The sequence below is a fragment of the Taudactylus pleione genome, unplaced genomic scaffold, assembly GCF_031769625.1.
Source record: "Taudactylus pleione unplaced genomic scaffold, aTauple2 ptg000081l, whole genome shotgun sequence".
NCBI classification, from domain to species: domain Eukaryota; kingdom Metazoa; phylum Chordata; class Amphibia; order Anura; family Myobatrachidae; genus Taudactylus; species Taudactylus pleione.
This window is the reverse complement of record NW_028284483.1, coordinates 3,806,137-3,834,099: the sequence shown is the minus strand read 5'-3', so window position 1 is coordinate 3,834,099 and position 27,963 is coordinate 3,806,137. Positions and strand designations below refer to the sequence as shown.

The 27,963-nt window shown below is 47.6% G+C and overlaps 1 protein-coding gene across 1 annotated transcript in view; it reads right to left on the bottom strand.

Moving 5' to 3' along the window:
• Positions 1-637: 637 nt before the first annotated feature.
• The window catches only part of SMC6 (structural maintenance of chromosomes 6), a 166,428-nt gene continuing 139,102 nt past the window's right edge, over positions 638-27,963 (bottom strand). The window contains exons 26-27 of the mRNA XM_088468145.1: positions 26,421-26,518; positions 638-1,406 (exon numbers count right to left, since the gene is read on the bottom strand). Coding sequence (XP_088324271.1) covers positions 1,295-1,406; positions 26,421-26,518 — 210 coding nt within the window. The 3' untranslated portion in view covers positions 638-1,294. The remainder of the gene's footprint in view (positions 1,407-26,420; positions 26,519-27,963) is intronic.

Here is a 27,963-nt window from a genome sequence, read left to right as displayed (position 1 = left end):
CACACAGCAACAAACAAATGAATATTAAGAGTAACAATACTACATAGATATAGTAAGATCATTATGCTAAACCACTTCCCGGGTATCACAAAGTATATTCAGGTCACTAAAACAAATGCTGGGAACAGTGACCCAGTTGCGTTAGAGCTTAATACATTGCTGTATCTGGAATAAAAGTGTAAATAATTTTGTTAGTGCGCAGTCTGCAGAGGCTGGTTGGTAACGCAGCACAGCTTGTACAGTCATCGGTGCAGACTGCGTGCTCCTGTGCCTCTAACAGTAAAGGCTGCCGGCACGGAGCGGCCTTAGGAAATCCTACACGTGCCTAGCCTTACCCTTCAAACAACCTGGGTATTGTCTGCCATTTTCCTTTACTCAATACTTGCATTGTCCGTAGAGAAGGAGTGACAATCAGTCAGCTTCAATCACATCCAAACCGTCTTAAAGTGCCTGTATCAAGGGTGGACAGATTGTTCCGATGCCTCCAATAACTCAGTTGTGGCAGTTAACAGAAAAAGTGCCCGGATGGTATGTGTAATAAATTGGGAGATATAAATGATACATCTGGCCCCCTAGCCCCTCTCACAGCTTGTAGTTCTGCAGCTCAGATGGTGATAAAATGAAAGCAGACAGGTCATTAAATCAGAACTATACACTTTATTATGGACGGTGCTACAATACTGTACTGAGGGAGGTATGCTGGAACTCAAGTGACTACATTTCCCAGCATGCTTTGCATACCTCTGGCTGGCATAGCATGGCGGAATCTGTAGTTATGAATGCCGCTTCTCTACATATTAAGGACATGAAAAGTCAGTCTTGTATCATCCTGCAGCAATCCTGAGCAGAGATGGGAATCACATGGCTCAGCCGTGGTGAAGTCCCATCATGCCCTGCAGCGGGAAAGCCACTCGCTGCCTCCAGCCGCTGTACAGAGTGTATATAATGCCACCTAGAATTGCAGGAACAATGCTTTAAATTAAAAAAAAGGCCCATAAAACAATAGCTGACCTTTAGCATTCCGTTTCTCAGAGTAAAAATTCTTGAGAAAGAAAACGGTGGGGCAGCACCAGTCTAAATGCAAACAAATAGGAGAAATAAAACATATAAAACACATAGGATATTTACAGAAATATAAATACACATTTCTCTGTATTAACAGTTGAATACAAAACAAGGACAAGTATGAAAAAGGGACAGTTTATAGAAGCTTTTTATCATACAGTCTAAAATGGAAACGGCACCGGATCTTCTCCGTTCAATGGATGCGCAATCTACCATCAGAATAGTCCCATTAGTCCTGTTCCTCCTCCTCCTGGCCACGTGTGAGATAGGGCAGAGTGCTTTGTCCTCGCTCGGGGTCTTGCATTCGAAGAATTCGGATAAGATTAGAGGAAGGGAGAGAGCTGGGAACGAACATAAAAGACACTATTACTAGTTGTATATTAGCAGCCATGTTTCTAGGACATTGTCTTACATGTTGCAATGTGTAAGGGTTTTCCACCTTCAGATAGTAAATGTACCGTGTGTGCATCATTGTAAACTTCTAGCAATGAACACAAGCACTTGTGTCTGATGATGATGATATAAATGCATGGCTAAGGAGCACAGAAGCAAGATGTAAACTGAAAACTACACAACAGCAGCTGGTACCAGCTGCTCCTGCAACTTTTACTAAGGGCATGAAGGTGGGGAACGCTTATAGAAGCAATAGAAACATGCTTACAGAGAGATGCCCATTTCCTTGGCTGAATCACTGGAAACCAAAGGAAACAGTTTGCAAATCTGAAACAGCAAGAGGATAATACAGGCTCTTTCCTGCTTACACCCATTACTAGAAGGTCTATGGCCAGTCCTGCATTCCAGTACGTCTTACAGAACCTACTTTTGGAATACTACTAATATATTGGATTACAGATTTATCTGTATACACCTATTCTCAAATCGCACCAAATAGCCCCATTTGGCACGTCACGGACTTTGCAAATTGTACATAAAATATGGGCAATAATCCTTTTGTTTATACTGTACCAATTCTTTTGGGACAAAAATAATAATCCTCAGTGCTTCGTACACTACTGAATTAGCAAATTAAGACATAAAATTCAGGTAAAAGTTGGTAATCTGGGTAAAACGGTAAAAGACAGAGGAGCTATACGCGTGACCTGTGCCACGTATCGTTATTATACGAGTGGCCTGTGCCATGTATTGTTATTATACGAGTGACCTGTGCCATATATCGTTATTATACGAGTGACCTGTGCCACGTATCATTATTATACGAGTGACCTGTGCCACTAATCGTTATTATACGAGTGGCCTGTGCCACGTATCGTTATTGTAAGAGTGGCCTGTGCCACGTATCGTTATTATACGAGTGGCCTGTGCCACGTATCGTTATTATACGAGTGGCCTGTGCCACGTATCGTTATTATACGCGTGGCCTGTGCCACGTATCGTTATTATACGAGTGGCCTGTGCCACGTATCGTTATTATACGAGTGACCTGTGCCACATATCATTATTATACGAGTGGCCTGTGCCACGTATCGTTATTATACGAGTGGCCTGTGCCACGTATCGTTATTATACGAGTGGCCTGTGCCACGTATCGTTATTATACGAGTGGCCTGTGCCACATATCGTTATTATACGAGTGACCTGTGCCACGTATTATGCTTAATCTGCTAATTCATACCAATTCCTTTGCAACTATAAAATACTAATCCTATTTACTTACTACACAATTAGCTACTTACTACACAATTACCTGCTTACTACACAATTAGCTACTTACTACACAATTACCTACTTACTACACAATTACCTACTTGATCCCCTGAAGCTATTCAATTTGCCCTAAAGGCAGCCCGGAGGCTGCACTTAAGGGGGATTTTGTGTCGGGGTCCGATCAAGCATGTTAACGGATGAAAAGACCCAGTTAACGCATAGCTCTGATAATTTAAAAGGCATTAAAAAAGGGTATCGAATGAAAAAGGGGCTCTTATTGAATAGCCCCGGGCGATAAAGCCTGAGGCTATCACCCTTTTTCACACCAGTCAAAAAAAACGGGTCTAACTAAATTCCCCCCTTAATACATGATTAGCTACTTAGTACACGATTAGTGAATTAAGATGCAAAGTTCAGGGAAAAGTACATAAACGGAAATCGCTACCCAAGGCGCAGTGTCTCACACCATATGGGTTAAAAATTATAGGTGTATTGTGAGGACACATCTGTAAATCACACCTGTATATCGCCACTGTGGCCTTGAGTACCTTCAAAATGGCATCACTTGAGCTGAGCAATAGAGCTATATACACTGCGACCATACAGCGCTAGATGAACAGGTCTTAGAAAAAGAGAAGTTTACAGACAGCGACAGAATTACTGGTTCGTACCAACAGATAATCAGCAGCACATAGAAATGGGTCATGCCAAGAATAATTAAGAAACGACAGAAATAATTAGGAAATGCACATCCCCTGGAGAATGGAACGCTGGATTACTTACTTGGGGATACTCATTAAAATACTGATGAATTATATTATCTGGGCTATTATAACATGTACAGAAGAAGAGAGAAGGCGCAGTAGGGACCAGTAACCAGCTCCTTTCTACAACTACAATTAGATTCCCAGTAGTACAGTAGGTTGTGTAAGGCTGAGTGTCTATGAGGGGCGTAGGGATAGAGCGAGCAGTACGGCAAGCCCCGTATGATGTTTTTCCTGTAGCCTCTGAGGATAACAGCATATATCTAATGTCTGATCATTTTTCAAAAGGTCACATTGATTTCCTGTACACAGTGCACATAAGACATTGGCAATGCCATAGCATTTGAATAATTTCAAAGGTCTTCAATAACAGTGGCAAAACAATAACTGGTCGGGGCATGCCAACCCATCGATGTTGGACTATGGCACGCAGAGGAAGGCAGGGCGCAGACCACCTGCAGCGCCTGCAATGTTTTACATTGAAGAGTAGCAAGTGCAGTGCAGCAGGCAGGAAAGGAGTCAGCTATAGCATCGGTGACCAACAATGACCCTTCAAAGTACAAGTCGGTCACAACTATACATCTCAGTAAAATCTGTGGCACTTAAAGGGTTACATTCACTAGCCTACACAATGAAGCTACCTGTTACTGCGCACAAATCACAGCAGACATGGCTGCTGCGCGCCTGATACATAGCTATTGCTAGTGGCTGTATCTACCACGCCAGTGCTTTCAGATATCCGGAGACGTGGCAGCGTTCCAGCACTCTGACAGGCGGTCTATTACAGAAGATGCCGGAGGGGATTTGGCTGAAAGGAGCTGCCAATTGCTATTTTTGTACTTTTCATCTAAGCTTGATAGAGGATGATCTGGAAAACGGTTAGAAGGTTTGCAGTTGGGGAGCGTTGCGGCAAATACAATATGTGCAGAGTCATATTCAATAAGTGGAAAGGAAATGCTTCTTCTACAGACACACTATATGTACAGTCAGGTCCATAAATATTGGGACATTGACAGAATTTTCATATTTTGGCTTCTATTCACCACCACAATGGCTTTGAAATGAAACAAACAAGATGTGCTTTAACTGCAGACTTTCAGATTTAATTTGAGGGTAATTACATCCAAATCAGGTGAACGGTGTAGGAATTACAACGGTTTCTATATGTGCCTCCCACTTTTTAAGGGGCCAAAAGTAATGGGACAAACTAAACAATCCTAAATCTAACTTTCACTTTTTAATACTTTGTTGCAAATCCTTTGCAGGCAATTACAGCCTGAAGTCTGGAACGCATAGACATCACCAGACGCTGGGTTTCATCCCTGGTGATGCTCTGCCAGGCCTCTACTGCAAATGTCTTCAGTTCCTGCTTGTTCTTGGGACTACTACTGGGGGCACTGTATATGGGGACTACTACTTCATCAAGTGAAATGCATGCTCAACGGATTCAGGTCAGGGGATTGACTTGGCCATTGCATAACATTCCACTTTTTAGCCTTAAAAAAACTCCATGGTTGCTTTTGCGGTATGCTTCGGGTCATTGTCCATCTGCACTGTGCAGCGCCGTCCAATGAGTTCTGAAGCAATTGACTGAATATGAGCATATAATATTGCCCAAAACACTTCACAATTCATTCTGCTGCTTTTGTAAGCAGTCACATCATCAATAAATACAAGGGAACCAGTTCCATTGGCAGCCATACATGCCCACGCCATGACACTACCACCACCATGCTTCAATGATGAGGTGGTATGTTTTGGATCATGAGCAGTTCCTTTCCTTCTCCATACTCTTCTCTTCCCATCACTCTGGTACAAGTTGATCTTTGTCTCATCTGTCCATAGGATGTTGTTCCAGAACTGTAATGGCTTTTCAGATGTTGTTTGGCAAACTCGAATCTGGTCTTCCTGTTTTTGTGGCTCACCAATGGTTTACATCTTGTGGTGAACCCTCTATATTCACTCTTGTGAAGACTTCTCTTGATTGTTGACTTTTACACATATACATCTACCTCCTGTAGAGTGTTCTTGATTTGGCCAACTGTTGTGAAGGGGTTTTTCATCACCAGGTAAATAATTCTTCTGTCATCCACCACAGTTGTTTTCCGTGGTCTTCCGGGTCTTTTGGTGCTGCTGAGCTCTCCGGTGCATTCTTTCTTTTTAAGAATGTTCCAAACAGTTGATTTGGCCTCACCTAATGATTTTGCTATCTCTCTGATGGGTTTGTTTTGATTTTTCAGCCTAATGATGGCTTGCTTCACTGATAGTGACAGCTCTTTGGATCTCATATTGAGAGTTGACAGCAACTGATTCCAAATGCAAATGTCACACCTAGAATCAACTCCAGACCTTTTAGCTTCTTAACTGATAATGAAATAACGAGGGAATAGCACACACCTGTCCATGAAATAGCTTTTGAGTTGATAGTCCCATTACTTTTGGCCCCTTAAAAAGTGGGAGGCACATATTGAAACTGTTGTAATTCCTACACCGTTCACCCGATTTGGATGTAATTACCCTCAAATTAAATCTGAAAGTCTGCAGTTAAAGCACATCTTGTTTGTTTCATTTCAAAACCATTGTGGTGGTGAATAGAGGCCAAAATATGAAAATTCTGTCAATGTCCCAATATTTATGCACCTGACTGTATATAGGAGATGAGAAGGATGGGGAATGGAACTCAGGAGGAATCTCTATGCTATACGGCGTTGTTCAGCAGGGGCGTATCTACCCATAGGCCAGGATGGCACTCGCCAGGGGCGCCGTCCGGCAGTGCCACCAGCAACCAATGGGTGGACTACCCCGCTAGTTCCCCGGGCCCCAAGTGTAGGGCAGACCGCAGTGAGAGTGGTCTGCCCTACACAGTTTACAAACATACAGCCGCCAGCGGCGGCTGTCTGTTTGTCATAACAGCCAGCCAATGAGAGTCAGACAGACTCTCATTGGCTGCTGCGTCCACAGAGGGAGTCGGCTGGAGCTCACTCATGAGCTCCGTCTTCAGGCTCCCCCCGCAGCGAGTGATGGGATCCCATAGTGCAGAGCAAGAGCGGGCCCGGAGGAGTGGACAGCTGGCGATCGTCGGCAGGAGCGGGGATCAGGTAAGTTTTTTTTTTTCTGGCACAGCACAGTGAGGGAGTGTGGCTACTAAGGGGCACTGTATGGGGGGGGGGGACTACTACTGGGGGCACTACATAAGGGGGACTACTACTGGGGGCACTGCATAAGGGGGGCTACTACTGGGGGCACTGTATAGGGGGACTACTACTGGGGGCACTGTATAGGGGGGACTACTACTGGGGGCACTGTATAGGGGGGACTACTACTGGGGGCACTGTATAGGGGGAACTACTACTGGGGGCACTGTATAGGGGGGACTACTACTGGGGGCACTGTATAGGGGGACTACTACTGGGGGCACTGTATAGGGGGACTACTACTGAGGGCACTGTTCAGTGTAGGCACATCACAGACTGACAAATGACTGCACGATTTCAATGTCGTAATCGTGCAGTCGTTTTCATGTCTTCTAGTGGATGGGTACCTTAAGTTTTACCATAACTCATTTTCCTCTTCAGGGTCCATAGGGCTCCACAGGGAGACCTTGGGGATGTCCCAAAGCAGTCATTCAAGGGAGTGGACGCTCCTGCGCTGTGATGAGAATCAGGCGACCAATTGAATCTTCCTGAGAGGCAAATGTATCGAAGGCATAACAACCTCAGAAAGGTATGGACAGAGGACCACGTGGCCGTCTTACAAAGCTGTTCAGCTGAGGCGCCACGGCGAGCTGCCCACGAAGGACCCACAGAGCGAGTAAAATGAGCAGTAACAGTAGCAGGTACAGGAACGCCTGCCTGCATGTAAGCCTGTGAGAAAGTCATGTGAAGCCATCCAGCCAATGTCTGTTTGTTGGCTGACCATCCCTTCTTGTGAAATCCATAGAGCACAAATAAGGAGTCTGATTTCCAGAAAGAAAACTGGTACAGTCCTCGTAGATCCTGAGGGCACGGACCACATCCAAGGAGGCCTCACCTGCCGATAGGTCTGGTGATTGAAAGGCCGGGACTACAATGTCCTCATGTGAAAACTAGTAACTTTTGGAAGGAACCCAGGGTGAGTTTGAAGCACAGTACTGTCCTGATGGAATATCAGAAATGGGGAGCGACAGGAGAGCGCCCCTAAATCTGACACCCTTCTGGTGGACGCCAAAGCCAAAGAAAAAGTGTCTTCGCTGTGAGCCATTTGAGGTCCCCAGATTCCAGGGGCACAAACGGAAGACCCTGGAGGGCACGAAGAACTATGAACTAATCTCATGGAGCCACTGGAGGGACAAAGCAAGGTTGTATATGGAGGACACCCTGGAGGAAGGTGTGGACATCCGGTAGTGGAGCAAGTCTACGCTGGAAGCAAATGGATAGAGCAGAGACATGCACTCTCAGAGAGGCAAGGCAGAGTTCAAGGGCCAATCCAGCTTGAAGGAAGCCCAGGACTCTGGAAATCCTAAACAATTGAGGGTCGTAGTTTCTGGAACGATACCTCTGGAAATATGTATGCCACACACTGCGGTAGATCAGAGTAGCATAGCTTTGTCCACAGAGCTAGAGAACCCTTTGGATCTTAGGAGGGATGTCTCAAGAGCCACGCCGTCAAAGACAGACAACCCAGGTCCGAGTAAAGGCAAGGACCCTGAGACAACAGAATGTGTGACACTTCTGTTATTGCTGCCCGACTTCGAGTGTCTCCTTGATGGTTGATGTAAGCCACTGTTGTGGCATTGTCTGACAGTACCTGTACAGGTCTTCCCTGAAGTATGTCCTGGGCCAGTATGAGGGCCCTGTAGAAAGCTCAAAGTTCCAATATGTTGATTGGCAGGGTTTATTTGACCGATGTCCAACGACCCTGGAAGGAGTGTTGATCGGTCACTGCGCCCCAGCCCCGAAGACTAGCATCCGAAGTTAGGAGTACCCCAGTCCGGGTTCCAAAACCCTTGGTTAGATGAGATGTCTGTAGCCACCAAGAAAGGGACAGACGCACCTCTGGAGAGAGCACCATCGTCTGAGTTTTGATACAATGGGGTAACCCGTTCCACCTGGAAAGGATCAGCCTTTGCAAAGGCCTGGAGTGGAACGGAGCATACTCCATGTCGAAGGTGGATACCATGGATCCCAGAACCTGCATTGCTTAGTGGACTGACACTCAGTGACTGTGGAAGAATCTGTGCACTCGTAGTTGAAGTGTGGAGATCTTGTCTGATGTCAGAAAAATTCTCTGATCCTGAGAATCTAGCAGGGCTTCCAGATGAATCGTTCTTCAAGAAGGATTCAGGGAGAAATTTTTCCAGTTGATTAACCGTCTGTGCTTGTGAAGGAAAGCAATGGTTAGTTGCAGATGGCGTTGAAGCACCACTGGAGATCCTGCTAAGACCAGGAGGTCGTCCAGATATGGTAGCAGTCTGTTACTGACCAGTCAGATGGGCCACCATAATAGCCATAATTTTGGTAACTACCCGTGCAGCTGTGGATAAATCCAAAGGGCAGAGCCTGAAATTGGAAGTGTTGCTGTAAAATAGCAAACCAGAGATATCGCTGAGGAGAGGGCGGAATAGGTACATGTAGGTAAGCGTCCTGAATATCCAGAGATACCATAAAGTACCCAGACTCCATAGCTAGGATGATGGAGTGTAGGGTTTCCATCCTGAACCTGGTTACCCGGAGGAATTTGTGCAGGGATTTGAGGTTGAGGGTAGGCCGATGAGACCTAATCGGCTTCTGAACCAGAAAGAGTAGAATAATAACCAGTCCCTCTATGAGATAGCGGGTCGGGCACAATTATCCCTGCTTGCAGCAAGGACTGTATGGCTTTCTGGATTTGTAGGTTTGCTTGGGTCTGAAGGATGGCCTGTGTAGAAAAACTGGTGGGGTGGCCGCTGTAGAAATGAGAGGGCATACCCGTGAGAGACCACTTCTCTTTCCCAAGCATCCATGGTGGTTTGACACAAGCACTGAGCAAACTGAAGAAGTCAGCCTCCTGCTCTGGGGTCCCCCAGGGGGAGGCCCGTCACGTCATGCTGAGGGCTTTGTCCTCGAATTTTAAAGCAGGGCGTCTGGTGGTCTAGGCCTGCTTGGTCCTGCGCTTGGTGGCCCTAGTGGAAGCAGACTGCCTAGGAAAGGACTGACCTTTAGGTTTTCCTTGAGGACGATAGGACCTAAAAAGATGTAGTCTGAGGCTTTCTAGTAGTAGTCGCTGAAGGCAGAAATGCAGTATTTGATGCCGTCAATGTGGTTACAATCTTGTCAAGGTCTGGCCCAAACAAGATCTCCCCGTTGTAGGGTAATACTTCTAGGCCCTTCTTGGAATCCGTATCTGCCTTCCATGAGCGTAGCCACAGGGTACGGCTGGCAGACACCGCCGTGGTTGAAACTCTGGAGGTTAGAAGACTGGCATCCAATGTCGCTTCTCCAATATAGGAAGCTGCATCTCATATGTGAGCAATGAAAGACATCTGATCCCTAAAAGCATCTGAGGGAAAAGAGTCTTCGAGTGCGTCAGCCCAGCTCTCTATAGCTTTAGCAACCCATGCAATAGCCATGGTCAGAAGGGCAACAGCCCCTGATAGAGAGTACTTCGATTTAAGGCAAGATTCAACCTATCTGTAGGGTCCTTCAAAGAGGATACTGTAGGAATAGGTAAAGTAGCACTCTTAATTAAATGCGTAACATGTGAATCCACCGCAGGGGGGAGTCCCCCATTTTGAACAATGGGCTACAAGAAATGGATAACAGGTGGTCAGACATTTTGGGGGCTGAAACTTCTTACCAGACGTCTGCCAGGCTGCTGCCATGTGTTCAGCTAGTTGTTCCGCTGAAGCCACTTTCTGTCGTTTGAACAGTGGGTACTTTGATTTAGGGGCTGGCTCATCATCTTCTATGAGTGAGATGAATCTAACAGCTCGCACCAAATCAGGAATATTAATTTTAGACAGACTCCCTTCCTCCCCCAGAGGAGATTCAGTGTTCATCTGGACTGTGAGGATAACACCGGACGCTTAGACGTTTTACTGGGTAGGGGCTTCTCACCTTGCAACATAGTTTGAAAAGGATGTAGAGGTAGCCACCAGACACTGTACGTCTACCCATGGATGGGGGCACAGGAGATACCGGTGTAGTTTGAACCTGTTGTGGCAAAGCCAGAGGGGGAATTACAGCCTGTTGTGGCAACCCCATAGGGGGAATTAGAGCCGGTAGTGCAATAGTAGCCAGCACCTGAGAAAAGGAAGTCCATGGGGGGTTCTTGTGCAGGAGCTGGAGGGTCTGACGAGCCTGGTGGGGTATAACAATTAGCACATAACCCATCTTGTATCAAATCCTCCTCACTTAAGCCTGCAGCACATAATTTGCATTATAGCAGTATGGATGCAGATGCTTGCTTGCTACTCTTGCCCTTGCTAGACAATAGGTGCAGAGTAGTATAGCACACAATATTGCACTGGGTATTATGTAACTACTAGGTATGCAGAATACAAGTAGGAATGCAATATACTCATCCTGTCTTATGCTTGGGCACGCTGCAGGAGCGCACAGCACAAATATGGCACAGTGCAGTAACCAACTGTATGTGACAACCCTCACAAATACATTTGTTGTAGAGATGTGAGGCACAGGAAAAACCTTGAATACACTTGTATGTTAGGGCAAAGTAAGAAAAAAGGGAAAGCTATATACTGACAGTATAGAGAAATGAACAGACAGGCAGCGCTACCGTAAGTCGCATACAATGCAGAAATACAGTATAACTGCAGAATGGCACTACAATCAACTACACAGATTCTGTGGTCAGAGACTCAACATCTGGCAGGCTATAGCGCTACATAACCTGACTCCAGGGAGAGGTATGTAGAGGGACCGGACCCAGTGTTTCCCTGAGAGAGCTGTGGCGAAGCCTGAAGAAAATGGCCACTGGAGACGTCTGTGGGGGCGTGGTCGAAGGAGGAGAGCAGCTCAGGGAAGAGAGACCTCAGAGGAATGGTGCCCTGAGCTGAGGGGCCGCTTTAATGGGGAAGGCTGACCTCCCCATGCTGATTTTTAACAACAGGACGCTGGATTCCAGCTCCATACGTACTCTGGTGGTCTAGTGGATCACTGTGGACAAAGCATGTGTTCACTCTCAGCGCCTCCGGTCTGTCCCCTGAGACAGGAGGTAAGATGGCCAATCTGCAGGTCACCGTGAGCGATGACCCACCTTACCTGTCCCCTTGTGTCTGGACTGCACTGGGTCCGCCAACAGGGCCGGCTAGTGAAGACCTCGGGACGCCAGCCGAAATCCCCATCCGAAGTTGGCGTTACGGCGCCCAGAGGGTTGACGGAGCGGCAGCACAGACGTCCTGCAGACAGTAGATAAAGTACTAAAAAGAAAAAAAAGAAAAGGCGTTTGGGCTGCCAAAGCAGCCCACTGCATAATGGTGACCCGACTCCGGCCGGGCACCAACGGAAGCGAGGAGCCTCAGGCTTGGGGTATAGGGGGTTGGACTAGTGCATCCTGGGAGCTGAAAGCTTTAACTGTGTGGTGCCCGGTCCTCAACCACCACCTACACCCCAAGGTCTCCCTGTGGAGCCCTATGGACCCTGAAGAAGAAATACCATTTAATGGGGAGGGGGGGGGGGGTGGTACTGGGAATGGAATGCACTGTCTCAGTTTTTGCACACATAATACACAGAGGGCTGCCCCATGGCCCCTGCATCTAGCTAGCTAGGTGCTTTGAACAGCACCGTGTAGCCAGAGTTGCTACTGCAGTGCCACCAGGAGTGTTCAGATTTATTGTTATAAATGTGCTGTAACATTTTCTTTCTGCTGTGCTGTGGGTCTTTGCTAGGTTGGGTACTGTCTTCATTACCAGATTCATCCTTTCCTTTTTTTTTTTTTACTGTTTAGAAAATGAAAGTGTACGAATCACTCTTTTGCATCAGGGGCTATGAATTGCCGTCAGACATAGGATTGTATACATCTCGCTACATGGCGAGAAACTGTGCCATAACCAGGACCGTGCCGACTTTGAACTACCCAGCTTTACACACAGCTCATTGGGCATTCCTGTGGCAAAATAGTCCAGTCCAGAGAGAATTAACCAGGCCTCATGCCAGGACATCCATTAAGGAGCTGCAGACTAAGGGGATATGTGGCTTTTCAAAAGTTCATTCTTTATTAAAGCAGCCTGAAAGCAGAGAATGTTATCACGTGAGATTCTGGCTCTCTGGGAAGGAGGCTCGGGCGACAGTCAGCAGAATTTCTACTTCAATGATCTAGATGTAGATCTTTTACAAGGCTGGACGAGGGACAATGGTAGGCGCCCCCACCTGTTTTTTTTTTTTTTTTTAGGGATTTTGGGCCTGATTCAGGAAGAAATGATTGTTGCATATTGCGCACGCATCGCAGTGAGTGAACTAGCCACTGTGATCGGGGACTGCGATCGCAGCGGCTATGCAGACCCATCGCAGAGTGTTTGACAGGAAGTGTCGTTTGCGGGTGGTAACGGGGGAGGGAGACAAAGGTCTCATAACGTGCGATGAAGTTAGCAATTCCTGAGTAAGGTCAGAGCTTGTGCAAGTGTGCGTGAGGCTGCGATGGTACTGGATTGTACTGATGATTTACGATGATCATTACGGATGTGTGTAAGGTAAAGTGGGTGTCCTTGTGTTGTGCTGAGATTGCATTGCGATCGCAATGGATTAGCAGTAAATTACCAGTAAATCCATTTCTCCGATTCCACAGGGGAAACTGGAGCTCAAGACACTGGGGTATAGACGGTGGTTGAGTCAAGCCTGGCCCTACAATAAAATAAAAGTGTGACTGGCTCTTCCTCCTCTATGTCCTGTCAAAGCTGGATAATTGGCTGAGACAAGATCAGTTTAAAATTGAAGCGTGCGCGATGCCATCTTGCGACTGGCAGCTAGACTCCATTTTAGAAACAAGAATCTGCAAGACGCCATTTTGCGACCAGCGTCACTTTAAGTTACAACTCACGAGCTAAGAACAGATGGCAATGTTTTAGATAATCTACCAAGGGCAACCAGAAGAACAGCCTCATGCGAAAAAGTAAATAGAATAGACAATGCACCAGAAACTGTGAGTGTTTTACATACAAATTGGGAATCCCTGTATGCAGACAAGTATAGTTGTGGCAATTGTAATATAATCCAGGCATTGATCTACACAATTGGATTTGTCTGAATCCTAAACAGGTTTTAGCCCTGCACACAGACAGGATGGCCCTAGCTTCACAGCTTGGGGTAACACATTTGTATTCACACAAGAGTCTGAGAGAATAAAGAGCTTTTCTTTTGAACACGGGAAAGGTGGGGGCTGCTGAGACGGGGGCATGTGGAACTATCATGCTCAGCAATGCACACTGCTAGATGATCACTTAGTGAGATTTAAGTGCACCATTTCTCATACACACATTAATACGCACGTATCTGCCCCAAGTTAACTAGCGTCTTTATATCAAACCCCGCATACTCACACATTACATATCCACATAAAAGGTTTAATAAGCTTTAAGGTATAAGATTTAAGTTGGTTCAGTTAGTATAAATGCTGTGAAATAAAGATATTTGATAACTAAGGTTTTATACATGCTAAGAAAGCAGTGTTTGGTTTCGTACTGATGCGTACTCTCAACAGAATTCCGGTACTATCGGTGTGGAGATCGCATCATGCATTCTCAACTTATGGACCACAGAGACTACAAGCAACAAAATGTATATTTTATGAACAACTGTTAGGATGACTGTTAGGGGGCGGGTGGGCAGAGACCTCCAGTTGTTGGAGGCTGGGTTGAGTCTATTTGAATCAGCCTGTTAAACGCTCTGTAACAGATGGTTCCCCCATGGGAACCAATGGCATAAGCAAGAAACTTCTCTAATGTCCTGTCTAGGGGGTATAAACATGTGTGCTCAAACACTGGGTCTTTAGTCTTCTTGCTGAATGCTGATTGACGGAGGTTTTCTTTCTGAATGCCGGAATCTGGTCCAGAGCGCATGCGTATTTATACTGTACTTGGGGTCTGTATAATTCCTTTGTGTCTAATTGTGTCTGGATCAATAGTGTGTAACTGACTGTACTTTTTACTTGAATACTTCTTTGTGCTTCGGAACCACACGTTCCAAGTCTGGAGTCTTTTATTTACTGTATGACTGCTTACGCAAATTGGTGTCATCCTTAGAGGTTTATAGGTAGGATATTAGAAGGTATAGGCAGGGGTATATAGAGGTCCAAATATAGATTCCTTAGTCCCATCAGCCCCGGTTAGGGAACTGATGGGACTAAAAGGAGATGGAGAACAGACAGAAAAAGGAGGACGACACCCCAAAGGGAGCAGCACACTAGAAGGACAGAACACACTGCAGATAATGCAGGCAGTTACACTAACATACCAAAAACTGCTATAGTACCGGAGCAGAACAAATCCAAAGGAAAAACTCTACAGCAGGCGAGCAGTGCTGGGTGGGCGTCCACTGTCCCCTGTGGAATCTGAGAAATGGAATTACCGGTAAGTACCAAAATCCTATTTTCTCCATCCACCAGGGGACCCTGGAGCTCAAGACACTGGGGACGTCCCAAAGCTTCCCTCCCGAGTGTGCGCGCAGCCCAAGAAGTACCCGCAGAGCGTGTAGAATGCACAGAAATGTATACAGGCAGAGGCCGAGCTTTGGCAATGTAAGCCTGCCTAATAGCCAGACGGATCCATCTGGCCAAGTCTGTTTGGTCGCAGGCCAACCCTGCCGGGCTGCTTCATAAAGAACGAAAAGAGAATCCGATTGACGCAAGCCCGCCGTACGGGCCACGTAGATACGGAGGTAAAAGTTTCCCCGATGGAAGGAACTTTTGCCCCTTCCACGTCTGCAGTTTGGATCGGCTACATGAGCTTATTTGTGGAATTGGCAACGTCAGACCAAAGTGTAAAACAAAGGGCTCTTAATGTCTCATGAAGAATGGAGCATGACATATAATCAAAATCGCCTGGAAGCTATAGTTGTCTCAGCGCTCGTAGGGAGATATATTAAAAATGTGAATATATAAAGAGAGATGATATATATATATATATATCTTTAATCTCTATAAAATAATAAATATATTACATAGATTTAATTTGACCAATGCAGCTGGACTATGTGTCAGGTGCAATTCTGACACATACACAAACCACCACTTTCAAGCTTGAAAAAGCTCCAAGGTGCGAGCGAAACGCGTCGATTGGGACACTTATCCGTGTGCTACTTTGGAAATACTTCCAATTGTCCAGGACAATCAGCGACCTTTTAAATCTCCCTAGTGACAGTCCCAAAATACCGACAAGCTCCAAACCCATGGCTCCAGGAGGAGGTGAAAGCGGCAGCTGCAAGCGCTATTGCACCCGGGACTAATCACACGCCGGGCTGCTGGCCGCGATCCTCACGTAACGTGGTGAGCCGAGACACAGAGAGCCGGGAGACACAATGCTGGGACTTGCAGCTGTCTCACTCTCAAGAAGGTGGGCAAACTCTCATATTGCTGCAGACCCCAGTGATCAAGGGGTCTGTGTGTACTAGGCGGTATAGCTTACTGGAACGGATATGTTGCTATTTACAAATACTCCAATTGTTTTCAAGGGAAATTGATTACAAACTATGCTTCTATATATTGGATTACAACCCATAATCAGAGAGATTTTCTAAGTAAGTTATTGGACCGATGCACTACAGATATTATCCTGCTTCTTAAGAATTAATAAGCTGGCTACATTTTAAAAAGATACCCGCTGGAGCGACTGAGCTATCGTTATTGACTATTGGATACTATTTATCTACTGTAGGATACTATATTATTCTCTTCAAGTAAAAACGGTGACAACACCAGTCTTGATTAACCAATAGGGTTGTAGAATTTAAAATCATAGATCTGCTGATGACAATATTATATGAGTTACATATCACTGTGATTATATGTTACAATGGAAGATTTTTTGGGGGTAGCTACATATTTTTTATTGTTACTAACAATATTGGATAAACAAGAGATATGGTAAGAACTTACCTTTGTTATCTCTGTTTCTACGAAGTCCATAGGGTCCACAGGGTCGACCTTGGGGTATAGCTGGATCTGGATCCACGGGCACCACGCAGTTAAAGCTTTCACTGCTCCCAGGATGCACTTGGGTCCGTCCTCCTCTATACCCCGCCCCCGAGCCACAGGCAAATCAGTTGGTAAGCAGCCAAGGCCGGAGGAGGAGACTAAACAGAGAGAAGGAAGACTGGAACACACAAGAAACCATGCTCACAGAAATGGGAGACGGAAAACCGGTGACCAGCCACACAGCCCATTTGAAGCCAGGTGCGTCAGGGCGGGCGCCCTGTGGACCCTATGGACTTCGTAGAAACAGAAATAACAAAGGTAAGTTCTTACCATATCTCTTGTTTTCTACTTCAGGGTCCATAGGGGGTCCACAGGGTTGACCTTGGGGATGTCCCAAAGCAGTTCAACTAAGGGCGGGGACGTTCCTGAGCAGAAAGGAGAATCCTGCGCCCGAAGGATGCATCCTGAGAGGCAAAGGTGTCAAACGCATAAAACCTCAAAAATGTCTGAATTGAAGACCAAAGTGGCTGCCTTGCACAGCTGAACAGCGGAGGCACCACGTCTAGCAGCCCAAGAAGGACCCACAGACCGAGTGGAAAGAGCCTTAACAGAGGCCGGAACAAGTAAACGTTCCTGTATATAAGCCTCCCTAATAACAGAACAAAGCCAACGGGCTAACGTTTGTTTGTTGGCAGGCCAACCCCTCTTATGAAAACCAAAGAGGACAAACAAGGAATCGGACTTTCTTACAGAAGCCGTCCGATCAACATAAACTCAGAGCACGGACAACGTCCAATGAAGCCTCACCAGCTGTAAGATCAGGAGATTGAAAAGCTGGCACCACAAGTTCCTGATTGATGTGGAACTTAGAGACTACTTTAGGCAAAAACTCAGGACGAGTACGAAGCACGGCCCTGTCCTGGTGAAAAATTAGGAAGGGGGGGACTACAGGAAAGTGCCCCCAACTCGGATACCCTCCTGGCTGAAGCAAATGCCAGGAGAAACACAGTCTTCAGTGTTAACCACTTGAGGTCAACGGACTCAAGAGGCTCAAAGGGAGGTCCCTGCAGAACCCGAAGAACCACCGCCGAGTCCCAGGGAGCCACCAGAGGCACAAAGGGAGGTTGAATCCTAAGCACACCTTGGAAAAAGGTGTGAACATCAGGCAGGGTAGCGATCCGTCGTTGGAACCAAACAGACAGAGCCGATACATGAACCTTCAGGGAAGCAAGACGTAAGCCCAGGTCAAGACCTGACTGTAGAAATGCCAAAATCCTAGAAACCCTGAACACTTGAGGATCAAAGTTTCTGGACTCACACCACTGAAAGTAAGTGTGCCAAACTCTGTGTAAATCCGTGCAGAGGCAGGCTTGCACGCCCTCAGCATGGTACCGATGACAGAGGTAGAAAAACCCCGGGACCTTAAGACGGCTGTCTCAAGAGTCACGCCGTCAAAGACAGCCGACCCAGATCCGGGTAAAGGCAGGGCTCAAGACAGCAGGTCCCGACGCTGAGGCAGAAGGAACGGAGCGTCTACGGACAAGCTCCTGAGATCGGAGTATCGAGGACGTCTGGGCCACGCTGGAGCCACCAGCAGAAACGTGCCCCCGTCCTGTTTGATCTTTCTCAGTACCCAAGGTAGTAGGGAGATCGGAGGGAACAGGTACGCCAGGTGAAACGTCCATGTCACCGACAGCGCGTCCACTAGGCTTGCGCCTGCATCTCTTGTCCTTGAGCCGTACACGGGCAACTTGCAGTTGTGATGGGAGGCCATCAGGTCCAACTCGGCAGTCCCCATTTGTCCACGAGAAGTTGAAACACCTCTGGGTGAAACGACCATTCCCCGGGATGCACGTCATGACGGCTGAGGAAGTCTGCCTCCCAGTTGAGGACTCCCGGGATGAAGACTGCCGAGATAGCCGGAAGGTGGCACTCCGCCCAAGCCAGGATCTGAGACACCTCCGACATCGCAGCTCGACTGCGAGTCCCTCCCTGGTGATTTATGTACGCTACCGCGGTAGCGTTGTCCGATTGCACCTGAACTGCTCTTCCGTGAAGAACGGTGCCTGACGACAGAAGAGCACGGTACACCGCCCGCAGCTCTAGAACGTTTATGGGAAGGGCGGCTTCCTCCGCCGACCAACGGCCCTGAAGAGACAACAAGCCAGTCACTGCCCCCCAACCCCGGAGACTGGCATCTGTCGTAAGCAGAACCCATGCCGGGATCCAAAAGGGGCGACCCTGGACAAGATAAGCTGACTGAAGCCACCACGCCAGAGACCAGCGCACTTCCGGATCCGTTGAGGTAACCTGTTCCACTCCGATAGAATCTGCCCCTGCAGGGGCCTGGAATGAAACTGGGCAAATTCCACCATGTCGAATGCCGACACCATGGACCCCAGGACTCTCATTGCTGAATGTACCGACACTCTGCCACTGCTCAGGCAACTGTGTATCCTCAGTTGTAGGGAGGACAATCCTTTGTTGACAAGAGTCCAGAAGTGCTCCCAGATGGACCATCCGTTGTGATGGGATCAGAGAGGACTTCTTCCAATTTATCAACCACCCGTGTGCTTGAAGACAAGCAATGGTCAGGTGGAGATGTCGAAGAAGCACTTCCGGGGAGCTTGCCAGTAGCAGAAGATCGTCCAGATACGGTAACAGCCGTATACCCTGACCCCGAAGGTGGGCAGCCATAACTGCCATCATCTTGGTGAACACCCTCGGAGCCGTGGAAAGGCCGAAAGGCAACGCCCGAAACTGGTAGTGATGGTTCAGGATAGCAAACCTCAAATACCGCTGATGTGCCGATGCTATGGGCACATGGAGATAGACGTCCTGGATATCGAGGGAGACCATGTAATCCCCGGGTTCCATCGCCGGAATGATGGAACGTAACGTTTCCATCCTGAACCTGGGAACTCTGAGGTATTTGTTCAGAGACTTCAAATTCAGGATAGGGCGATGAGAACCATGCCCCGTCCCGCGCTGAGACTGCGGAACGGGAACAATGACCCCTGCTTGTAGCAAGGATTCTATAGCTACCTGAATCTGGACAGCTTTGGTTTTTTCCAGAGAAGGACTCGTGCAGAAAAACTGGTGGGGCGGCCTGAACCGAAAAGACAGGGCGTACCCCTGAGAGACTACTTCTCGAACCCAGGCATCCGTGGTGGTATTGTGCAAACACTGGGCGAATTGGAGAAGTCGGCCTCCCACTCTGGGTTCCCCCAGAGAGAGGCCCGTCCCATCAGGCAGCAGGTTTATCCTCCTGCTTGGAAGAAGGGCGCCGAGCACTCCATGCCTGCTTCTTGGGCTTGAGTGCGGCCTTGGTCGCCGAATGTCTCGGGAAGAACTGACCCTTGGCCTTACCCTGAACCCGAAAGGACCGAAAGGCAGAGCTCCTCACTTTAGCTGGCGCAGAGGCCGAAGGGAGGAAAGCCGACTTGGACAAATAGTAATTCTCCATTAAAAGGCAAGGTCTCCAGACCCTTTTTAGAGTCTGCATCAGCCCTCCAGGACCTCAGCCACAGGTACCGCCGAGCAGACACCGCTGCAGCCGACACCCTAGAAGTGAGCAGGCTGGCATCCAAAGACGCTTCCCCGATAAGGAAGCCGCATCCCTCATCGGTCCCACTAACGCTCTCTGGATATCCGGAGCATCGTCAGTAAAGGAGTCCTCCAAGGCATTGGCCCAGGCCTCAATGGCTTTAGCCACCCAGGAGATAGCCATGGATGGGCGAGCCACCGCCCCGGAAAGAGAGTAAATGGACTTTAAACAAGTCTCCACCTTCCTGTCTGTGGGATCATTCAAAGAGGAGATAGACGGCAATGGCAGCGTCGCGCTCTTGATCAAGCGGGTGACTTGGGAATCCACCGCCGGCGGAGTCTCCCATTTCCTGCAATGAGCCTCAGGAAAAGGATAATTGGACGCCAACCGTTTCTGTGGATGGAACCTCTTACTAGGTAATTGCCAGGCCGCCGCCATATGATCCGTTAATTGATCAGACAGGGGAAATACATTTGAAGTTACCTTGGCTTTTTTAAAATTAGGAAACTTCGACCTAGGAGCCGGCGCATCATCCTCTATACGTAGGATAGCCCGCACCGCCCTAACTAAGGCTGGAACATTAATGGAGGACTTAGCTTCCACCTCCTGCCCCATGGCATCAGAGTCAGAGTCCTCATGGATTTCTCCATCATCTGAGGACACTTCCGAGTCCGACAACTGCGCAGCCAGTGAACTCACAACCGGACGTTTGGACGCCCTTGGTGGCACATCACTTTGCAACATCGACTGAAACGCCGAGGATGAGGCCGCCAGACTCTGTACAGAGCTAGAGAGAACATCCACCCAAGGTGGAGGAGCCGTCGGAGTAAAACTCTGAAAAGGCACCACAGACTGTCACGTCACTGGAGGAGACTGAACATACACCGGCAGTCCCGAATAAGGACCCACAGTCTGGGCCCCGGGGGAAGACTGCAATATGTGCGGAATAACCGGGGAATGGGGGATGGTGGGCTGGGGCAACGCCCTAGAAGGGACCGTTGATGGGACCGATAACCGGTCCGCAATGGACGCCAGCACCTGTGAAAACATCGCCCAAGGGGGGTCCTGTGACACAGGGGGGTTGGAGGGGCCCGGTACCAGCAGGCACCGCCCGCACAGACCATCCTGAGATAAGTCCTCCCCATCAACTCCAGCAGCACAGCGTCTGCAGGAGAATAGCACAGGAGCCACGGAGCGCTCAGTCTCCTCATCAGACATGATACAGTAAATACTCAAGAAATACGTATCACCAGAGGAATTACGGTGTAAACACCCGCGCACTCCCAGTATGCGACACAAACAGCCCAGATATGGTACTGTGTAGCACACAACAGTATGTGACTGGCCTCACAAATACGTGATTTATATAAGTGAGGGTATCAGAAAACGCCCTTCCCCCACACACCTGCCGGGCCGTAGGAGAAGGAAAGGGATAGGTATAAGCTGACAGTAATGGAGAATAAGTGACAGACAGGCAGCACTAGCAATAGTCACATACAATGCAGAAAAGGTAGTACTCACTGCACCTTCCGCTACATCAACCACCCAGATTCAGTGTCTGGGAGGGCTATAGCGCTGTGTACACTGTCCTTCAGCAGGGGAGAGGTACACAGGGGGACCGGTCCACTTGATTCCGCCTGGGAGATCTGCGATGCCTGCCAGTGAAGATGGCCGCCGGAGACCTCAGAGGAGGAGTGGCCGAGAGATAAGAGCAGCTCAGCGACGCCAGACTGCGTGTTGAAAGGCGCCCTGAGCTGAGGAGCCGCTAGACAGGGAAGGCTTCCTCCCCTGGCTAGCATATTAACCCCCGGGTTGCCGGTCCCGCGTCCAACCTGTCACCCTGGTGGTCTAGCGGACACGCAGGGTGTTCCTCTATAGAGGGGGAGCCCGCCACCGCTGCTAGCGCCTCTGGTCTGTCCCCAGAGACCGCAGGCTCCTGACTGCATTTGAAGTATTACCTGGTCCCCGTCGCATCCGGCAGCAGTCACAGGGAGTCCCCAGAGACCGGCAAGTACAGACTCTGGGGTCCCACCGCGATCCCCAGATCTGTACTGGCGTCGTGGCGCCAGCGGGGAGAAGGAGCGGCAGCGTGGACGTCCTAAATGACAGTCTGATGCTGCCGCTCTGATAGTGTAAAAAAGCAGAAAAAATAAAAATGTTTCCTCTTTAAAATAAAGCTTAGGGGCTGCTCCTGCAGCCCCAGTGCGACAGGGTGACAGGGTGACCCGACTCCGGCCGGGCACCAACTAAAACTGAGGTGCCTGTGGCTCGGGGGCGGGGTATAGAGGAGAACGGACCCAAGTGCATCCTGGGAGCAGTGAAAGCTTTAACTGCGTGGTACCCGTGGATCCAGATCCAGCTATACGACAAGGTCAACCCTGTGGATCCCCTATGGACCCTGAAGTAGAAATATTTTTATCTATATAAATTTGGAATGTTGTGCAATAAATGTAATATTTGATACAGAAAAGCCTGCCGGTGATCATTCAAGTATAATTCACAACTCGTAAATTATTAGCAATAGCACAGTCTATTTGCTAAATATAATCAACGAATGCCTTAGCTGATGATGGCCATGACTGTGAAGGCAAAAGTCCTAATGACAGTGCTGGGTGGGAAGAGATGTGCTTGCTATTTCCTGTTACAGACGTGCAGGCTACTGAGGCAAAGGGTCTGCAAAGAGAAACTGCAAACGCTGGGTCTCATTCAGACCCGCTCGCGAGCGCAGGAGCTCCGTCGTGTGCATGCGCGAGACCCGGATAGCGACATCCAAGCTGTCGCTCCAGGTCTCGCACCAAAGGGGGCGTGCTTTCGATGGTGATTGACAGCACGCCCCCTTTGGTGGGCGTGCCTGCCAGACGGAGGCGTTCCCATGGGAACGCCTACCGTCTGGGTCCGGCCCCACTGACATCACTAGTGATGTCAGTGGGAGTGCTTTTGGCTCTGATAGAGCCAAAATCACTCCTGGGCTTGCGGCAGCGAGACCCCACCGCAGAGTCTCGTCGCAAGCCCGATGGTCGCGATGGTCTTGACCATCGCCACCATCATCATGGAGGCTCGCATAAGCTGTGGGTGGTAACCCACGGCTATGCGAGCGTCCAAAAGGCCGATCCAAATTTAAATAGGACGGCCCTGATTCAGAGCGAGCGCTCTGGTCAGAGCATCCGGCTCTGAATCAGGGCCTCTGCACGGAGTGCAGTTCGATCAGGTGGTGGGGGAACAGCCAAGTCTTGACTGGACATTTTTCTTAAACGTCAACATCTTAATACTATAAGGAGTGCATCTGTCACAGTTTTTCCAAACCTATTGTAAAAACAGCGATGGATACAGACACGCATTAAGAAAAAGAAAAAAATACGACCGTTCCTGAGATCTGGTCCTGCTTTTAGTTTACAGTGATTGCCTCAGTCTATAGTGGCATCAAGCAGACTCGTGCCTCAGAATCAGAAGAAGCCAAAGTGACTATGGCCGCAAAACAGAGGGAGACATTTAAGCCGGGAGAGTCCCTACAGTGGTGTTTGGCCTAACACTCAGAGGGGGTTTGCAAGATTTGATTGTACCCCAGTCCCAGAGGTAAAGAGGGGACTGGGCCACTCCCTAATGGAAAATCATAGGACATGCCCAAGAGAAATAAAATATCCTGCCATACCAAAAACTACACAACAATCCCTTCGCTCAATTTATTCTACCAGCAAGATCCTCAGGGCTAATTCAATGCAATATTGGTGCCCAGAGCGAGGAGCATTCTATGGATTGTTCTGCCTCCTAGTGGTGAAGGAACAAACCACAGTTACCGAGAAAATAGTTAATCAATATTGCTAGGACCTGACATACAGGAAAAACCAAAAACATTTCTGGCACTCTTAACTAACTGAAATACAGGATCCTAATCAGCAACAAAATAGACACGGGAGAGGCATCAGCCCCTCACAGAGCCACAAGCTACTGAATCTCTACAGATGTCCTCATGCACCTATACTATATCAGCCACTTGGTGCGATTCCTGTGCTGTGCACTTTTAACTATGCTAAAAGAGGACACCTGTATGTGGGCACGTCTGTTCATGTTCATTTAGTTTCACTACTTATGTGACCTAATGCTGTTGTATGCACTTTTATGTGCTTTGGTCTACATCGAATTCATGTACAGTATGTTTTTACACATGCTTGATATCTCAAATAAATAAGCAAAATATAAAAAATAAATCATAACTTGAACAGAGACATAAATTGTCTCCTACTCTTTGCTATAGTATAGCTTCCACCTTCCAGACCTAATGTAGGATAACACCTATGCCTGCTGCTCTATGCTACAGTACAGCTTCCACCTTCCAGGCCTAATGTAGGATAACACCTATGCTTCCTGCTCTATGCTACAGTACAGCTTCCCCCTTCCAGGCCTAATGTAGGATAACACCTATGCTTCCTGCTCTATGCTACAGTACAGCTTCCACCTTCCAGACCTAATGTAGGATAACACCTATGCCTCCTGCTCTATACTACAGTACAGCTTCCACCTTCCAGGCCTAATGTAGGATAACACCTATGCTTCCTGCTCTATACTACAGTACAGCTTCCACCTTCCAGGATAACACCTATGCCTCCTGCTCTATGCTACAGCACATCTTCCTCCTTCCAGGCCTAATGTAGGATAACACCTATGCCTCCTGCTCTATACTACAGTACAGCTTCCTCCTTCCAGGCCTAATGTAGGATAACACATATGCCTCCTGCTCTATACTACAGTACAGCTTCCTCCTTCCAGGCCTAATGTAGGATAACACCTATGCTTCCTGCTCTATACTACAGTACAGCTTCCACCTTCCAGGCCTAATGTAGGATAACATCTATGCCTCCTGCTCTATGCTACAGTACAGCTTCCACCTTCCCTAATGTAGGATAACACCTATGCCTCCTGCTCTATGCTACAGTACAGCTTCCTCCTTCCAGGCCTAATGTAGGATAACACCTATGCCTCCTGCTCTATGCTACAGTACAGCTTCCTCCTTCCAGGCCTAATATAGGATAACACCCATGTCTTCTCCTCTATGTTACAGCACAGCTTCCTCCTTCCAGGCCTAATATAGGATAACACCCATGTCTTCTCCTCTATGCTACAGTACAGCTTCCACCTTCCAGGCCTAATGTAGGATAACACCTATGTCTTCTGCTCTATGTTACAGTACAGCTTCCACCTTCCAGGCCTAATGTAGGATAACACCTATGTCTTCTCCTCTATGCTACAGTACAGCTTCCACCTTCCAGGACTAATGTAGAATAACACCTATGTATTCTGCTCTATGTTACAGTACAGCTTCCACCTTCCAGGCCTAATGTAGGATAACACCTATGTCTTCTGCTCTATGCTACAGTACAGCTTCCTCCTTCCAGGCCTAATGTAGGATAACAGCTATGTCTTCTCCTCTTTGCTACAGTACAGCTTCCTCCTTCCAGGCCTAATGTAGGATAACACCTATGTCTTCTGCTCTATGTTACAGTACAGCTTCCTCCTTCCAGGCCTAATGTAGGATAACACCTATGTCTTCTCCTCTATGCTACAGTACAGCTTCCACCTTCCAGGACTAATGTAGGATAACACCTATGTCTTCTGCTCTATGTTACAGTACAGCTTCCTCCTTCCAGGCCTAATGTAGGATAACACTTATGTCTTCTCCTCTATGCTACAGTACAGCTTCCACCTTCCAGGCCTAATGTAGGATAACACCTATGTCTTCTGCTCTATGTTACAGTACAGCTTCCACCTTCCAGGCCTAATGTAGGATAACACCTATGTCTTCTGCTCTATGCTACAGTACAGCTTCCTCCTTCCAGGCCTAATGTAGGATAACAGCTATGTCTTCTCCTCTTTGCTACAGTACAGCTTCCTCCTTCCAGGCCTAATGTAGGATAACACCTATGTCTTCTGCTCTATGTTACAGTACAGCTTCCTCCTTCCAGGCCTAATGTAGGATAACACCTATGTCTTCTGCTCTATGTTACAGTACAGCTTCCACCTTCCAGGCCTAATGTAGGATAACACCTATGCCTCCTGCTCTATGCTACAGTACAGCTTCCACCTTCCAGGCCTAATGTAGGATAACACCTATGTCTTCTGCTCTATGTTACAGTACAGCTTCCACCTTCCAGGCCTAATGTAGGATAACACCTATGTCTTCTGCTCTATGCTACAGTACAGCTTCCAGGCAGCTCAATGTTTTATCTCAATTACAAGACATTTGCCTACTGTTGCGCTTTAATAAGAAAATAATATTTTACCTCATATGTTGTGGGGTCAACAAAATGAACTGGCGATACCTCTGTGAATCTGCCATCGTCAGCATCATATCCATAGATATTCTCCTATTTACCATATCCTGTAACATACAATATATTATTAATTATGTATATAGAGCCAGCCTACTCTGTAATTTTTCACAATTAGTAACACACAGAGTATTAAAAAAAAAAAAAAAAAGACTGGGTAATAACAGAGAGGGAAGAGGGCCCTGCTCTCAAAATTTCACTCTACAAGACAACAGGAGTTTGATACATGATCACAAGTGCTACATATTGTATAATAGTCCAGCCACATTGTAAGGGGACAACAATACCGCACATCCACTACCCGACCCAGGGAAGACAGTACGATTATGACATCGTAAATTTTTCCGTCGTTCCCCATCCCCTGCAGTGCCTACACTGAACGATCAGTCGTTCAGTGTAGGCACCCTCCATCATCCCCGAACATGGTCAATCTGTTATTGGCAGATTGACCAGCAAGTTCAGGCGATGATTGATGTCGGAAATGACCAGCGGGAGCGCGCATCGCTGGTCACTTCTGACATTTGCAATGCCCCGATTAACGAGCGATTGAATGATAACGATGTCGTGGATACCCGCCTTAAGTGTTTGTTGGGCTAGATGATCCAGTCACACAGCTATGTCTGGGATCAAGGAGTTGTTGAGTATAAAAAGATAACATGAAAGTTTTGTGTGAACTGTGTATAGGGTAAGTAATTGGGAAGAAAACTTTATGGAGGTTATGTGGGTGGTTGATTAATTTGATAACCTTCCTGAAGAGGTGAGTTTTCAGGAAACTCTTGAAGGTTTGCTAGAAGAAAGTCTTGTCGTACAAGGGAGTGCATTCCACTGAGTGGGTGCAGCCTAAGAGAGTCCTATAACTGTAGGCTTACCATACTATCCATTTAAACCGGTATATTCATGAATTATAAAAGTTTTGTTGCTGACTAAAACTAGGTGAAATGCGGGCTAGAAGTCAGCCTGTCACAGAACCTGTAGTTCATGAGTGTCCCGGTTTAAAGGGATAGTATGGTAAGCCTATGTAATTGGGAATGGAAGACAGTAATGAGTGTGGGTAAGAGGGCTAGATCTTGAGGAGTTGGTAAATGTTTTGAGACAAGTGAAGAGATGAATGTTGGTGTGGTTTGGTTGATGGCCTTGTATATTAAAAGAAGTATTTAATAATGAATTGGGCAAAATACAGGCAACCGATGTAGAGACAGAGCGGAGCAGCAGTAGAACGCTTGTGAAGAAATTTAGCCGTGTCACTGCAATCAAAATAGATTGCGGGTGTGAAAGTCTGGTCAGGGGCAGACAAGTAAGGCGGCCCATACACGGGGCGATTTGAAAACGTACAACACCTCGGTACGTTTTCAAATTCAGCCTGATGCATCGCATGCTGCTGTGAATGGTAAACTATGCATCATACAAGATGCTTTGGTTACCTATTTAACAGCATGACGGATCGCAGATCTTATGGTTTTTCCATAAGATCTACGATGCCGATGTACAACGGCAG